The sequence below is a fragment of the Antrostomus carolinensis genome, unplaced genomic scaffold (assembly GCF_000700745.2).
Source record: "Antrostomus carolinensis isolate BGI_N321 unplaced genomic scaffold, ASM70074v2 scaffold14745, whole genome shotgun sequence".
Taxonomy (NCBI): Eukaryota; Metazoa; Chordata; class Aves; order Caprimulgiformes; family Caprimulgidae; genus Antrostomus; species Antrostomus carolinensis.
Window position 1 is genome coordinate 18,385 of NW_010315844.1, and position 16,745 is coordinate 35,129.

General features: G+C 44.1%; 3 protein-coding genes across 3 annotated transcripts; all 3 read left to right on the forward strand.

The window, feature by feature from the left end:
• The first annotated feature begins 1,570 nt into the window (after window positions 1–1,570).
• Window positions 1,571–2,536, forward strand: LOC104525041 (olfactory receptor 1052). The gene has a single exon (XM_010168090.2). The coding sequence runs from the start codon at window positions 1,598–1,600 to the stop codon at window positions 2,534–2,536; it is 939 nt and encodes a 312-aa protein (XP_010166392.1). The 5' UTR covers window positions 1,571–1,597.
• A 6,121-nt stretch (window positions 2,537–8,657) lies between these two features.
• Window positions 8,658–9,656, forward strand: LOC104525044 (olfactory receptor 1038). The gene has a single exon (XM_010168093.1). The coding sequence runs from the start codon at window positions 8,658–8,660 to the stop codon at window positions 9,654–9,656; it is 999 nt and encodes a 332-aa protein (XP_010166395.1).
• Window positions 9,657–14,023: 4,367 nt separating this feature from the next.
• LOC104525045 (olfactory receptor 8I2) lies at window positions 14,024–14,995 on the forward strand. Its single transcript, XM_010168094.1, has one exon. The coding sequence runs from the start codon at window positions 14,024–14,026 to the stop codon at window positions 14,993–14,995; it is 972 nt and encodes a 323-aa protein (XP_010166396.1).
• The last annotated feature ends 1,750 nt before the right edge of the window (window positions 14,996–16,745 follow it).

Below are 16,745 nucleotides of genomic sequence, written 5' to 3' on the forward strand. Positions count from 1 at the left end.
AAGAACACTTCCAGGGAGGAGCAGCCACAGGTTCTCTGGCCAACCTGGGACACTGTCTCACCACCCTCACACCAAAGAATTTCTTCCTCATATCTGTCCTGGTTTTTAGCTGGGTCAGAGCTGGTTCCTTTCCAGCAGCTGGAACAGTGCTGGGGTTTGGGTTCAGCTGGGATTTGTTGGGAGAAGAACGTTGATCACACACCGATGTTTTCAGTTTTCACTGGAAGTTGAAGGACTTTGTGTTTTGCTGCTCTGCAAATGCAAGGTCTGGGGGAGGCGAGGAATATTGCAATGGATCAGCTCCATGGGCATTGGGCTCTGCCAAGGGGCTGTTCCATCTCCTGTCCCCCAGGGGCAGGAGATCCATGAGGGGCTCTTCCTCTCTTGCTCTCTCTGGCTTTGGCTCGGGCTCTGGCTCTCCCGGGATTGCGGTTTCGGGTCGGGATTGTGGCTCCTGTGGGATCGTGATCTGGGAACAGGCCTGGCTACCCCAGTGGAACTATCACACTCATAAATCAGTTTTCATGTCCCAGTCCACTTCTGGAAATACAAGACATGATTAATGTCATCAGTGCATCGTGGTGGTCCATGGTATCTGCCATGGGCTACTGCAGCATGGTGACAGAAGCCACAAATGGGGGTGATGGGCTGGCTTATTGAAAAGCTGATGCATCATTTGTTAAATCCCTATAAAATCTTGATAACCTGTGGCTACTGCCCTTGCTCTGGGGGGAATCAAGACAGATCTGATGGTGTTTAATCTCTTTATTGCATGTTCTCTGAATTGTACTCAAGGAAGGTTTGATGCTCACCCCACAGCTTCACACACAAATTCCACCGGTCGTCTCCCTGACTTCATCTCCCCAAGGCTTCTGAGGTTGGAATTTTAAACTCCTCATGACCTGAATGAGTTTTTAGGATCATGCAAAGTTCCTTCTCCCTAACTTCCAACAAGTTAAAGACACACTGACCATGGTGTCTTTACCCAAACCAATGAAAGCCAGTGACAATGTTTTCATATTTATTCCAAACTATTACACTTCTGAGCAGAGCTCTCTCGTTCTGGGCACCTTATCATGACTGGTTTGAAATATAGAGGGAGGGAAAGAAATGTGGAGAAAAACTTAATCATAGGGGATCAAGGGCAGAGCTGGTGATTTGGTCTGTGTCACCTGAATCCTTTATCTCCTGCTGTATCCATTGATCTCATCCAACTGTAGGTACCAAAATGGGATTGTGAGATACAAAGGAACCTGCCTGATGATCTGCCTGTGGTCAGGAACATGAGAGACCTTCTGTGGTGACTTCCTGCAGGTAGGAAAGGTGTTTTTGGGGAAGCTGGGATGTTCTCTCTTCAGAAGGAACCTCCTCTTTCCTTGGGCAGTAGAGGAGGACAAGCTCAGAGCAGATGGCTACAGTGCTGTCCATCAGTCCACCCACTTCTAGGTCCCTAGAAATGATCAGTCTGGGTGTCCTGGCTGCACAGGGTGTAAATTATCATCTTATCCCATTTCAGTTCAAACAAATAAAGGTGTGGTGTCCACTTTTGTCCTATATTTTCAGGCTCTCTCCTTCCTTGGTAGACACCAAGCCCTGGATGGCAGAACAGAATCACAGCTCGGTGGCTGAGTTCATTCTCGAGGGCCTGAGTGACCAAGCAGAGATGAAGGCAGCCCTCTTCGTGTTGCTGCTGCTCATCTACACCATCACCCTTTTGGGCAATGCGGGGATAATCGTAGTCATCCGAGGTGACCCACGTCTCCACACATCCATGTACTTCTTCCTTGGCAGCCTCTCTGTTGTTGACATCTGCTTCTCCTCTGTGATTACCCCCAGGACCTTGGTGAACTTCCTATTGGAGAGGAAGACCATTTCTTTTGTTGGCTGCATGGGCCAAACCTTCTTCTACATCGTCTTTGTGACAACGGAGTGTTTCCTGCTGGCTGCCATGGCCTATGACCGGTACGTGGCCATCTGCAACCCCCTGCTCTATTCCTCTGTCATGACTCGAAGGCTCTGCATGTGGCTGGTGGTGGGGTCCTACCTTGGGGGTGCCCTGAACTCCATCATACAGATGACCTTCATCATTAGGCTGCCCTTCTGCCGCTCCAATGTCATCAACCACTTCTTCTGTGATGTTCCTCCCCTCCTGGCTCTGTCCTGTGCCAGCACCTACATCAATGAGATGATCCTCTTCTCCTTGGCTGGTGTCATTGAGCTCAGCACCATCTCCACCATCCTGGTCTCCTATATCTTCATCTCCTTTGCCATCCTGAGGATCCGTTCAGCTGAAGGCAGGCAGAAAGCCTTCTCCACTTGTGCTTCCCACCTGACAGCAGTGACCATGTTGTATGGGACAACAATCTTCATGTATTTACGCCCTAGTTCAAGTTACTCCTTCAACACTGACAAAGTGGTCTCTGTCTTCTACACAGTGGTGATCCCCATGCTGAACCCTCTCATCTACAGCCTGAGGAACCAGGAGGTGAAGGATGCTCTGAGGAGAACAGCAGAAAGAATCACAGTCAGGCTCTGAACCCTCCTCAACAAAACCTGAGGCAGGATTTCTCTCAGCAGCTGTGGAGCCTCCACCCATGGAGATATTCAGAAGTTGTTTGGATGAGGCTGTGAGGAACCTGATGTGGGTGTGAAGTCAACCCTGCTTTGAGCAGGATGTAGAATGATTTTTGGATCAGAAAGGACATCCAAGAGGACTCTGGTCCTATGAATGCCAAGTTAAAGATGTATATACCTGTATGTGTGCTTATATAGATAAAAATACAACATTAAATGTATATTATACTATATATTTATATATAATGCAGTAGATTCTTGAGATAAATGTGGATGCCAACCACACCTACATTACTGATTTTTAATTATCACTCTCCAGCCTCAATTTATCTGCAATACCTGCCCAGTAAACATGGGGACATGGGACATGGTGTTGATTTTAGTAGAAAAATGTCTATATTGGAGAAATGATGAATAATTTCATGGGCAGCATTGGGCACTCAGGGTCTCAATGATTGATGAGCTGGATCTGGAAGGCAGCTCCTGTGAAAAACTCTTCCTAAGAAGGATGGAAACACAAGATCTAAATGGGTGAACTGTGATGTTTTAAGACATTAGAGGAGGGCTGGGATATAGTGAATGAGGCAAGTGAATGAAATATAAATTCTTAAATAGATTTGTCTTTGAAACCACAGTTTCAAAGTTAAATTGAGTTAATTGCTGAGTTAAATTGAAGAGTTAAATTGACCTTTGGCACTTCTCTTTAGGTAATTCCACCATTCTCCTTTTGTTTTTTTCCTCCCTCCAGTTTCTACTTTTCAAAGCCTTGAAACAAAGCTCTAATGAGTCGTTTAATTTATACCCACAGTGGTTTGTTAAAAACAAAGACAATAATATTAATCAGCAGAGTTTGCAGCCAGAGATTTGCACTTTGGTGTGAGGCGGTGGGGAAAAGGAATTAAAACAAAACAAAAACAGGAAAAAAAAACAAACAAAAAAAGAGGGTAATTAAAAAAAAGTCTTTATTTCTTATGGGAGAAGCAGCTCCTGCCAGGAATTGCAGCTCCCACCCTTGACCATGTTCTGAACAGAAACTCGTGGTTGCTCACCAAGGAGAACATTAACTACAATTTTTCCCTCCACTCCAAAAAAAACCCCCCACTTTTGTGTTTCTGTAGCATTTTGTCACTCAAAGGTTGGAGATGATGAAATCAGCTTAACGAGCTCCTCTGGGATAGGACGTGGAGATGATGATGATGATGGTCTGGGACAGTGGAGTCCTGGATGAGGAATTTCCACCTGCAGCCCCTTGCTGTGAGCTGTGTGACCCACAGTGGGGAAAATACTCCCTAACACAATGAAAAATAACCCAAATTGTGGTGTGACCCTGGTTGGTGCCTAGAACTTTTTTTTTCTTAAATTATTATAATTTTATTATTATTTTCAAAGCTGACTTGTGCTGTTGCTGGCCCTGACAGCTCTTTACATGCCCTTTCCACTCTCCAAAGTTGCATTTCATCTACTTCTGAATAAAATCCATGCTTGTTTATACACAAATAACTTATTTTTGCTCCTTCTACCTACCACTGAGCTCTGTTGTCAGCCCCAGGAGATGGGCAATAACTGTAACACCCCTTTTCAAGTGTCAAAAGTGAATGTTGGAGGGGGGAGAAATAAAGAAGTGGCTAAAAAAAATACTGCTCAGGATTTCTTAGACATCGTCACCATCTATTGGATATTGTTGGAAATAAAGTCTCCTTTTTTTTTTTTTTTTTTAAAGATAAAAACTTATTATTTTAGGTGCTAATAAGCCTTGGGTGGTGAGGTGGCTTGTCCTTGTTCAGGAAATGGAGAAATAGTGGATAAATAAAACCACCATCATCTCAGCTCTACAGTTGGCCAATCCCATTTTGATCCTTTTTCATTTCCCTCAGCTCCTGAGCTTGTTAAAAATGAACCAGAGATGTTGGATGTTTGAACAAGTTTCTGTCCAGGTTCCCCTTGTTTTTAGAAATGATGCTTTAATCTGCATATTTTTTTCCCTCTAAAGGAATTATTGGGTGAGGCTTCAGGTTTTATGGAATCTAGATGATTAAATCCATTCTGCCTTATGAATTATTTTTCTCTTGAGTAGGCTGGGTAACCTACACACCTTCAAATGATAATTCTTGGTGCTTTAAATTATTACCTCCTGCACCAAGTGTTTCCTATAGATCACTCTAAGAAAAGGTCCCTCCAGCTCATCTTCACCCCTGACAAAGCTCTCCTGGATTTTACAACAAAGGTAAATTAAAATATATATGGAAATCTCTGAGCTTTTATCCCATGTAGGTGAAAGATTTCATTCTGTGTTGTTGACTCAGGTAAATCGTGTCCATCACCACCTAATAATCCCAGAGGGCTCCTAGATGTGGAATTAAAGGGATGATGTTCCTATATAGTTACCTGCTTCCTGGCTGAGCGTGGTGGGTTCCTCCTGGTGACCCTCCCAGGGAAGGAACCCAGGAACCACCCTTCGCTGTGAGATACTGGGTGCTAGGTGGGTAAAAGCAGGGGGGTTCCCTACTAGATAATACTTTTTTGGAGAAGATAAAGAGGTGACTTTTGTCTTTTCCTGGAAGCTGCCTCTGATCTTTTGGGGAAAAAAGTATAAGAAGAGTTTCTGATTGAAAAATAAAGGCACATCCATCAAAATGGAAATTAAGGTGCTTTTTTCTTTTCTTTCTCTTTTCTTTCTCTTTTCTTTTCTCTTTTCTTCCTCTTTTCTTCCTCTTTTCTTCCTCTTTTCTTCCTCTTTTCTCTTTTCTCTTTTCTCTTTTCTCTTTTCTCTTTTCTCTTTTCTCTTTTCTCTTTTCTCTTTTCTCTTTTCTTTCTCTTTTTTTCATTCTGAACATCAGCATAAAGTGAAAAAAAGGGAGTGCTGGATGTTTCATCATGTGCAGTCTGCACTGAGGGTTGAATGCTTCCAAGAAGAGCTACTCTGCAAAAAAATAAGAGTTTTAGAATATAGATCTTGTACATGGAGCAGGAACTGCAATAAACCATTTTTGGGGATATATATATATTTTTTTAAGCATTTATGAAACTATTAAAGGCACCAGTTTTGAGTTGGTATTGTTGAAATAACACCTCCTGGTGTCATTCATTTTAAAAACCATTTGGTTGTGTCTTGACCTGGCAGTGGGGGGTCTTGGGACCCCTCTGAGCTTGGCAGGGGTTGAGTCTTGCTTGGTCTGACACCTCTGTGGAGGTCAAGATGTTATTCCCTGACTTGTTTTACCCTCCAGCTCTGTGAATACTGAGAAGAACAAAGCTCTGGAAGCATGGGTAGGTGTTGCATGGGAGAAGACCACGGTGCACCTGTCCAGCTGGAGTGAGGAGCTGCTGTGAGTATAAAAACTATTTCCACTGGACCTGAGAGCAAAGCAGAAGAAATCCCCACTGTGAAAATCCCACTTTGTCCTGTGGCATCCACAGTGCCCCCAGGACTTGTGACAGTTTGTCCCCCAGCCCTGCTCTGCTTCAGGATAGCAGAGATGGTCACCTTGATAGACCAGAGGGATGCTGGAGGTGTAAGCTCAGGGTACTTTTGCTTCACATTTGAAACCATCTGATTAATGAGGCTTTTTTACATTCATAAAATCAATCACAGACTGGGTTGGGTTGGAAGGGACCTTTGAAGGTCCATCCAGTCCAACCCCCTGCAGTGACAGGGACATCTTCAACCAGATCAGGTTGCTCAGAGCCTCATCCAGCCTGACCTTGAATGTTTCCAGGGGCTTCTACCACCTCTCTGGGCAACCTGGGCCAGTGTCTCACCATCTTCAGTGTAAAAGATGTCTTCATTATATCTAGTCTAAATCTCCCCTCTTTTAATTTAAAACCATTTCCCCTTGTCCTGTGGCTAAAGGGCCTGCTAAAAAGTCTGTCCCCATCTTTCTTATACACCCCCTTCAAGTATTGAAGGCCACAATAAGGTCTTGAGGAGATTTCTCTTCTCCAGGTTGAGCAACCCCACTAGATAGTCTGGGCTGTGAGACTCTTACAACACCAACTAGCCAAAGAGTGGATTTTTGCTCTGTAGATCTGGCACCTTCCCCTTGTTCCTGTACCAAGATTTTGAGGATAACGACCATCATGAGAGGGGACTAATCACTATCTGAGCAGGAGGATGCCCTGCAAGGCTCTGTTCAGCTGTAGCATCTCAGCAGTGGCTGGTCTTTCTCCAGTCTACACTGTCAGGAGTTAAATCTTGGAGAAATGCTAAAGACAGGCTGCTTGGTGAGTCCTACCTGGGGCATCTTGTTGAAAGGTCTGGTGCTGGCTTGCCCGAGAGATTCAAGACCTTATGAGGTTTGAATAGGAAAGCAGATGTCACAAATGAAGGTCCTTTCCCCACAAGGACAAGGATAAATATTTGGGGGTTTGCTGGCAGTTATTTAGCAGAGCATGGACCAACCACCTGGCTGGCAGCATGAACAATACCTAATCCAAGGCAGCAAGGGGTGGCTTTTTAATGTCATTTATCTCCGTTCCAGTCAGTGTCTTCAAGCTGCAGGGAGATGTGATTCCTGGCAGGCAGCTATGGTGCAGGGCACAAGCTGCAGCCTTATCAGCTTCCCAGGTTTCATATCTACGTCTCGGATCACTCAGCAGAAAGCAGTTGACTTGTCAAGTCAAAAAAATAAGGCTTAGCCTTAGTTAATGATGAAATTCAGGTCAATTCTCCAAGGGTGGTAGATGTCTGCAGGTAGGCAGGTGGATGCTGCCTCTGGGGGAGGATTCAGCTCCAGACCCAAACAGCTCAATTTTCATTATTTCTAACAGATCTTCCAGTGCTGTGAGGATGTCCTGGGCTCTGCTTCGCCTCCGGCATCTCTACGTGGGCAGCGAAGAGCAGCTTTAAATCCCCATTAATAACATCAGGAAACCAGTCGTGTTGCTCCCAGGTACATCTGAAATGAGCTGTCTGCATCTGGAGGTGACCCTCATCCCTTCAGCAAAGGGTCATCCAATAATTCTAACGGTGAAGTCTGGATCTGTTTGGCAGACACCAGGCAGCACACACACTGGCTTTGCTCTCTGGTGTAACTCTGTCAAGTGATGATTAATGTTCTCCAAGAAAAAAAAATCAATGTTGATTTATTCTCTCTGCCATAGAGCGTGATTTTAGGAGCAGCTGATTTGTCCCCAGTGAGCAGAGAGAGCAAAACCTGAATTTATCTTTTATTTCCAAGTTAGGCATCACTCCTAAAGCAAAAGGTCAGGTGAGACATAGCCTGGCTCTTCTTTCTGCACCATCCTACATGAGGATAAAAAATCATGCTAAGGAAAGTCACGTTTTCCAGTGTTTTCACCTAGAAATGGTCTTCCTGGGACACGGGGAACAGATATTTCTCCCTCATGTACTCAAACTGGACTGGGAACGCTCAAAAGATGAGAAATAATTCCATTTTCCAGCAGTTATTGTGGAAATCCTGGACTTCCACGTGTAAATGGTTTGAGAGGAGTTATGAGAAAGCTCTGCAATTTATTTAGAATAGAATAGACTGGTTTGGGTTGGACCTTAAAGCTCATCCAGTTCCAACCCCCTGCCAGCAGCAGGGACACCTTCCACTAAACCAGGTTGCTCAAAGCCTCATCCAGCCTGGCCGAGAACACTTCCAGGGAGGAGCAGCCACAGCTTCTCTGGGCAACCTGGGACACTGTCTCACCACCCTCACAGTGAAGAACTTCTTCCTAATATCTCATCTAAACCTCCCCTCTTTCAGCTTAAACCCATTTCCCCTTGTTCTATCATTAACTGCCCTTATGAAAAGTCCCTCCCCAGCCTTCCTGGAGCCCCTTCAGGTACTGGGAGGCCACTAGAAGATCTCCACTTTATCCTGGTGTTGCTCTCCTTCCTTGCCTTAAATTATCCACCCAAGTGTGTTGCAGGTGGTTGTGTGTGGTTGCCTAAGGTTGAACGGGGAGATCAACCTCGAGAACTTGAGTTTTCCTTCTCTCAAAGAGAATTTACTTTCTGTTGACTTCTTGTAACTGCTTGATAGATAAAAATGGACTTTCTTCCCATTTTTGACAGATGCTATTAAGCATTTCTCTTTGAAAGCCACAAAGCAGCTGAACTTGATGATCTATTCAACATGATTAAAGAGAATGAGACTTTTGCATCCGAGTTTATTCTCCTGGGCTTTACAAGCCGAGAAGACCTGCAGGTGACATTCTTTGTCCTATTCTTTGCCATCTATGTGGTCACTGTAATAGGAAATCTGGGAGTGATTGTGTTAATCAGAATGGATTTGTGCCTACACACCCCCATGTACTTCTTCCTGAGTCACTTGTCTCTCCTGGACATCTGCTACTCCACCGCCATCATCCCTCAAACCTTGCTGCATTTTGTAGTGGAGAAGAAGGTTATCTCCTTCGTTAGGTGTTCCACTCAGCTCTTCTCCTTTGCCACTTGTGCCACGGCTGAGTGCTACGTGCTGGCTGCCATGGCTTATGATCGCTACGTGGCCATTTGTAACCCCTTGCTCTACTCTGTGGTCATGTCCCAGAGGCTTTGCCTTGGGATGGTGGCTGGTGCCTACTTAGCTGGTGTGATCAGCTCCACCATATACACAGTTTCCATATTTTGTCTCCCATTCTGCCGGTCCATGAGGATCAATCATTTCTTCTGTGATGGACCACCGCTGTTAGCCCTCTCCTGCTCTGACACCCATGTCAACGAGGTGATTGTTTCTGCCATGGTGGGCTTCAACGTGCTAAGCACCACAGTCTTCATCCTAACCTCTTACTTGTTGGTTCTCTCCACTGTCTTGAGGTTCCACTCTGTGGCCAGTGGACACAAAGCCTTTTCCACCTGTGCCTCTCACTTGGTCTCCATCACTTTGTACTACGGCAGCTCCCTCTTCATGTACCTGCGCCCCAGCTCCAGACACTCCTTGGAGCATGACAAGGTGGTCTCCATGATGTACACCGTTGCAGTCCCCATGCTGAACCCACTCATCTACAGCCTGAGGAACACAGACATGAAGAACGCCATGAGGAAAGCAAAAGGTAGAGTCCTCTCCTGCTGGTCCATCCACGATTCCTGGTCAGCTGAAAGGAGAGGACTGCGCTTCCATGGTAAGGAGGGTTAGATATAGCATCTTCAAGAAGGAGGGTTTGATGTTTGACCATCAAGAAGGAGGGTTGGATGTTACATCTTCAAGGAGGAGGGTTAGATATTGCATCTTCAAGAAGGAGGGTTAGATATTGCACCTTCAAGGAGGGTTTGATGTTGCACCTTCAAGAAGGAGGGTTAGATGTTACATCTTCAAGAAGGAGGGTTTGATGTTTGACCTTCAAGAAGGAGGGTTAGATGTTTGACCTTCAAGAAGGAGGGTTTGATGTTTGACCTTCAAGAAGGAGGGTTAGATGTTTGACCTTCAAGAAGGAGGGTTAGATGTTTGACCTTCAAGAAGGAGGGTTTGATGTTTGACCTTCAAGAAGGAGGGTTAGATGTTGCACCTGCAAGAAGCAGGGGCCAAATGTACCTGGAAGCAGGACACCTGGAAAACCCATTTCTCCTTGAACCAAGGCTACGTGCTCTTCTAGAAGAAATGGGACTTCCCCTGTTTGTAGCTTGAGACCTGACAGTGACCATGTATTGGGCAGAAAGTTATTATCCAATGTAAATGTCATTTAAATATGACTTAAATATTATTTAGCTATTATAAAAATTGAATAATCAACTTCATTTCAGGCTTCAGAGAGCTGAAGGGACAATGCAGGTGGTGGCTTCACCCTGCCAATGTTGAACTAGCCAGTGTCTAACTCATGTTTTATATTAATAAATGTCCTCTGCTGATGTTCCTGGTGTGAGGAGAATGTTAATGGTATTTTCCAGGAGTTTTTAGGTCTAGACAACTGCATCAGGTTGCGTGAAAGAACGCTGTGACCATGTGTTGGTCACCAAAGCACTCATGGTACAAGGGGACAAGTCATATTTGAGCCTCTGCTCTGCTGTGAATTTAATTAGGCATGTAAAGGGCCAGGGGGCTGGTGGGAGGGAGGATTTTAAATCCTTATTTCCCCCCAAAAAACAAGGTCTTGGTGGTCTGGGGCCACCTTATGATGGAGATGGAGCAAGTACAGTACCGAGCTGGCTGGCTCTGGGGTTTCAAGCTCTGTTGTTCACCTGCAGACACACACCCTGCCCAAGTGGGTATCCTCAGTGGATTATTTTGCCTTCTGTGGGTTTTATTTTTCCAAATAATCTTTGAAATATCTCTTCTTTTTCTTTTTTTAATCCTAAAGTTGTGTGATGGTTATTTTTTCCCCTCTATTATGTTGCTGTTCTCACTTCACAAGCTTTGATTTTAGCCCAGCACTGAATGAGAAAGAAATAAATTAAAAAAAAACCAGGGGGAAATCCTTTTCTACCCACCTTCAGGGCATCTCCAGGACTAAAAAGCTGGTGCCTTCTAGCAGAAAAACAAATCTACATGAAAAACATTTCAAGCCCTTTAGATACTTTTCCCATCTTGCTTCCCCACACTTTCCCCATCCTTTGTGTGGGACAAAGTCATTAAATATTTGCACTAAGGGTTTGATAACATCTCTTCACCTAGGAGAAGCTTTCAGGAAATGTTGGTGCTCAAGATTCATCAGAATAAATCTGAGTTTATTTTGTTATATCTACCAAGCAGCTGTGTGATGCTTTTGAGAGTCCACTGGGTATGGAAATAAATAGATCTGGTGGAGAAGACTCCCCATGGCCATGTTCAAACCATCCATAGAGCAGATGCTCCATTAGGTTTGTTTTCAACGTCTTCCAATACATTATTAGCTCATCAAGCAGCTCTTGTTTGTAGTAAAAGGCTTTTATTTGTCAATACAGAAGATTATGATAGTTGGATAAATAAAAAACAAACCACCTTGGACTTGTCTTTCTGCAAGATCAAGTGGTGGAACGGGCAGGTCCCCACAGGAGAGCTGGTCTGGAGGTGTTGGTAGAACCAGAAAGGTTTTGGGGTGTGGGGAATTGAAAAGGGCTTCGGCTGAGCAGGTAAAAATAATGATCAGCTGGAGGAGGGTCCTGAGGGAGAGCAGCTTGCACAAACATCTGAGGTAACACTTCATTCAGGATAAAACCCACCTGACAACCAGCCTGGGCGACCTGCTGCTGAGCATCTCCCCTCCAGCCAGGGCTTCCACCCGTGGGATGGTCTTCTCAAGGAGCTGTAGGCACCACATCCCCCAACACCTTTCCTTTTAAACCAGCAGGTAACAAAGGGGTTGATGTTTCCAGTTGGTGACCCATCTCATGCTGCCCCTCTCCTGTGTTTGAGTGTGTTTGGAAGTGCTGGTGATAGAAGAAGCCTCATCCTGGTGTTTCGCTGCTCTCCTTGTTGTCCTTGAACCCATAACTTGTTTCATGATGCTTTGCTTCCACCATGACTCAGTTGATTAATCTCTTCAGCTGTTTGTGTCCTTCATATTGCAAAAAAATACCTTCATATTGACCAACACCTGGAAAACGTACACCAGTCCCTGTTTGTGGCAGCTGGAACTGGTGTAATAAATTATGAGGAGCAGATTTTTTTTTTTAAAAAAATTAATGTTACAGTTGTATTTTCTTTAATTTTTATTTCTGCAATCAAATGATCAATTGTCAAACCTAAACCAACAAATAAAAAAGCTGAATTGATGCTTCTGTTTTGTTCACACGACCGAAGCTGCCCATATTTCTGCTGAGATGAGAGGAAATTCAGAATAAAAGCTTGGGCTCTGTGGAGTCCTGCAGCACAGGCTCCTGCTCACAGTAGCTCTGTCCCTCCTTGCAAAATTTCAACTATTTTTATTATTATTTAAAATTATTTATTTCGTATTGAAATATTAATCATGTTCTTAACCTTGAAGGTGTTTAAGATAGGATTGTCCTCTGCAAGGCTGGAGGTTCCTGTATGAGCTGCTCACCACAGGTTGTCTCCATGAGATGGAAACAGGCACCTCGAGGACACAACCCGTGTAATCCCAGGGGTGAAATCGTGGTCAAGAGAGTAAAATACAAACTTCAGGGATACGAGTCACCCAGAAGGAGCTACAACTCCATCTCCATTACCAAGCAACGTTGACCAAGAAGATCTGAGGTTGGTGGAATAAAACAAGTCGTGCTGGGACTTCATCACCCTCCTGCACTTGTGTCAGCCTTCCTGTTGAGTTAATTCAGCTTATTCTGGGGGAGCAGATGCAGTTTCATGGCTGGGATGATGCAGCTCCATCTAAAGGAAGCCCATCCGTGCTCTCCAAGAGCATCCACAGTGGGAACCCAAGTGCTGCAGCAAGAGCTTAGGAGGTTTGCTTGAAAAATATACATCTAACCCCCTTTAAAACTGATTTAAGGACATTTTAGTTGAGGTGGAAACATCTGCAGGTGGATTTTCCATCAAATCATTCATCAGCAGAGGGGCTGAACATGGGAGATGGGAACAGCCAAGTTGAAGCTTTAAAAAGTTTGAATTTTAGATGATATATTTTAACACCATTATGTGGATATTTGACAGCACACCCAGGGATTTATTTTTTTTTTCTTCAAAAGTAGAAAAATTTAGAGATTAAAAAGAACCCAACCAAACTATTTCAAGTACACAGCATCAATTATTTCATGATTAAAACGGCTGCACCAGAACTAATGAGGCCACAGAAAAGCACGGATCCAATCTGAAAAAAAGAAAAGAAAGGAGGAAAAAGGAAAGAGAAAAAAGAAAGAAGGAAAAAGAAAGAAGAAAAAAAGAAGAAAAAAAGAAGAAGAAAAAAAGAAGAAAAAAAGAAGAAAAAAAGAAAGAAGAAAAAAGGAAGAAAAAAGGAAAAAAAGAAGAAAAAAGAAAGAAGAAAAAAGAAAGAAGAAAAAAGAAAGAAGAAAAAAAAGAAGAAAAAGGAAAGAAGAAAAAAGAAGAAAAAAGAAAGAAGAAAAAAGAAGAAAAAAGAAGAAAAGAAAGAAAGAAGAAAAAAGAAAGAAGAAAAAAGAAAGAAGAAAAAAAAGAAGAAAAAAGGAAAGAAGAAAAAAGAAGAAAAAAGAAAGAAGAAAAAAGAAAGAAGAAAAAAGAAGAAAAAAGAAAGAAGAAAAAAGAAACGAATTATCACCACTGATTTCTGGAAATAGGAAGAATTTGTATCTTCTTTGTTTTCCACATTTTAGAAAGTGTTTATTTGACTTTTTACACCTGAATAAATATTTTTCTCTTTCTTAGCCTATCATTAGTACAATGTCTATAAAACATAGCAGAATTATTATCTTTTAATATCTGAGTGTGTAATTAGCTCCTCCACCTCTTGGCTCTGAAGCTTGGGTTAAAGGCAGGAGCACAACTGCCTCGTATTTTTGTTTTTCAAAAAAAACCCCACTATTTTTTATTGCTTTTACTTTCTGGATTAAACTCTGTTGTTTCCAATTTATTTCTCTTTTAGGGATTTTATTTCACTGATTCATTTTATTTCTGTGCAAATTCATCTTCTAGAAATGATGAATGGAGAAAACCACACTCTTTTGTCTGGTTTCATCCTCTTGGGTTTCTCTGATACCCCAGAACTACAAACCACCATCTTCATAACCTTCTTATTCCTGTATGTTCTAGTGGTGCTGGGGAACCTGATGATGATCTTGGTAATCAACGCTGACCCCCAGCTCCACACCCCCATGTATTTCTTCCTCACCCATTTATCTTTAATGGATTTTTGCCTTTCCACCACTATCATCCCCAAAGCCTTGGAGATGACCTTCCTGGGGAGAAGCCACATCTCTTTTTTGGGTTGCTTTGTCCAGATGTATTTTTTCCTTGCTCTGCTTATCTGTGAGTGTTTCCTCCTGGGGGTGATGGCTTATGACCGATACGTGGCTGTGCGCAAGCCACTGCTTTACACCACCACCATGTCCCAGACACGTTGCTATGGCTTGATGATACTGGTGTACACCATCAGCTTCCTCACCTCCCTGGTACACACTGTCCTGGAGGGGAGGTTGTCCTTCTGCAAAACCAGGAGCATTAATCACTTCTTCTGTGACCCACCCACCCTCCTGCAGCTCTCCTGCTCTGACACCCGTGTAAACGAGGTGTTGCATGTTTCCAATGCTTGGCTTAACTCCATGGGCTCTGTCCTGGTGATCCTGGTCTCCTACACGTACATCCTCCTCACCATCCTGCAGATGCCTTTGGCCAAGAGTAGACTGAAAGCTTTTTCTACCTGCACCTCTCACTTGGTTGCCATCACCATCTTCTACGTGCCGGGGATGTTTGCCTACGTCCAGCCTCGCAAGGCGTGTTCGTGGGATCAGGTGAAGCTGGTTTCAGCGTGTTACACCCTCCTGACCCCCACCCTCAACCCCCTCATCTACAGCCTGAGGAACAAGGAGGTGAAGAGGGCTCTGAGGAGGCTGTGGGTGCAGAAGTTGATGCCATATATATCCAGGCTTTCAAAAGGCATTTGCAGCCAGTAGGGCTTTGGTCGGTGGGTGGTGAGCAGTTGGATTGTGCATCACTCGTTGGTATGTTCTATCATTGCTATTATTACTGTCACTATTATTATTATTATTGTTATTATCATTATTATTTCATAGAATCCCAGACTGGTTTGGGTTGGAAGGGACCTCAAAGCTCATCCAGTCCCAACCCCCCTGCCAGCAGCAGGGACACCTTCCACTAGACCAGGTTGCTCAAAGCCTCATCCAACCTGGCCTTCAACACTTCCAGGGAGGGGGCATCCACAACTTCCTTGGGCAACCTGGGCCAGTGTCTCACCACCCTCACAGTGATAATTTCATTTTATTTCACTTATTAAATTGGTTTTATCACAACCTTTGAGTCTCCTTACCCTTACCCCTTCAATTGTCTCCCCATTCCCCTGGGCAGGGACATGGGTGAGCGAGCAGCTGTGTGGTTTTTTAGTGGCCTGTCAGGTTAAACCACAACACCATTGTAAGGAAGAACCATCAGAAAGCACAAAGCTTTGGTGTGGCCTCTGGGGACCTGGTGCTGTGCTAACAACTTGTCGTGGGCACACATACATTAGCATGCTGCCAGAAGTGGGTCCCACCCAAAATCTTCTTGGGATGTGTTGTCTTTATGTCTATAAATCCTCTTTCTTTTTGGATGATGAGTAACAAGTTGATGGTTTGTGTAGCAATTTGAGTTCTGACTCTTCTGTACGTCAGTGCATGGCCAAGGTGGAAGATGCTCTAAAAAAAACCCCAGTAGGCAAAGGGGTTTTTTTAACATTTAATCTAGACACACCTTTTATGTTTAATGAACTATACAATTGCTGGAAGAACGTGGAGCTTCTATAAAGACAAAGTCAATAAATTTTATGTTTTAAAATAAGCCTCTTTGTAAACCGTGGACTTCCTAAAATAACTGTGAATGACTGCAATGGCAACCAGTTAAAACCAGCTTTAAACCAGTATGAAGTGAAATGCTATAAAGCTTTTAATCAAAGTTTTCAGGAAAATTAGAGGCATTTGGCCAATTTCCCTGAGAAACAGAGAACTTGACATCTGAAGTGTCTTGTTCTGTGTAACTCGGGAGAGATGAGTTGTTAACACACAGCAAAGGAGCTCGTTGCTCCTCTCTGCTCCATCCTTCCATCCTCTGTGTGTAGGGACACGTCTGAGAAGGCTGGACACGATGCTGGAGCTGCATTTAGGGCACTGGGTGGGGGAAAAAAACCCCAATTCCCCCCCTCCCTGAGACATCAGAGAGTGCAACCATGGTAATTGCCATGGCCAGCATCACCTGGGGCCTCCACCCACGCCCTCTGCCCAGGGTTCAGGGTACTATTTAAGCTCAGCCCTGGGCTGTTAACCACTTCTAGAGCTGTGCTGGGGCTGTGCTCTGTCCTGGTCCAGGTCCATTAGATTTCCTGGCTTGAACTTGGCTCTTGGTTTCTCCTGGGCTATCAACAAGAGCTGCTGCTGCTGCTGCGTTTGGGCTCTGTGGGACCATGCCCCGGGTTGTGGATGCCTTCAGCTCCCAGTTTGCCTTCCCTTAGGGAGTAACTGGTCCTCATTGCTCCCTAAGCCATGTTACATCATCCAACGACTGTGAACAAGTTGGTAATGTGAGACAAGATCCTCTGGTGTCCAAGCTGAGGACAAAGCAAGCTCTTCCCAAAGGTAAGTGTTACAAAGATCTCCTCCCACCAACATCACCTTTTTCTCTGGTTGTCTCTGAAGAAAAGTGGTTCCTGCTCAG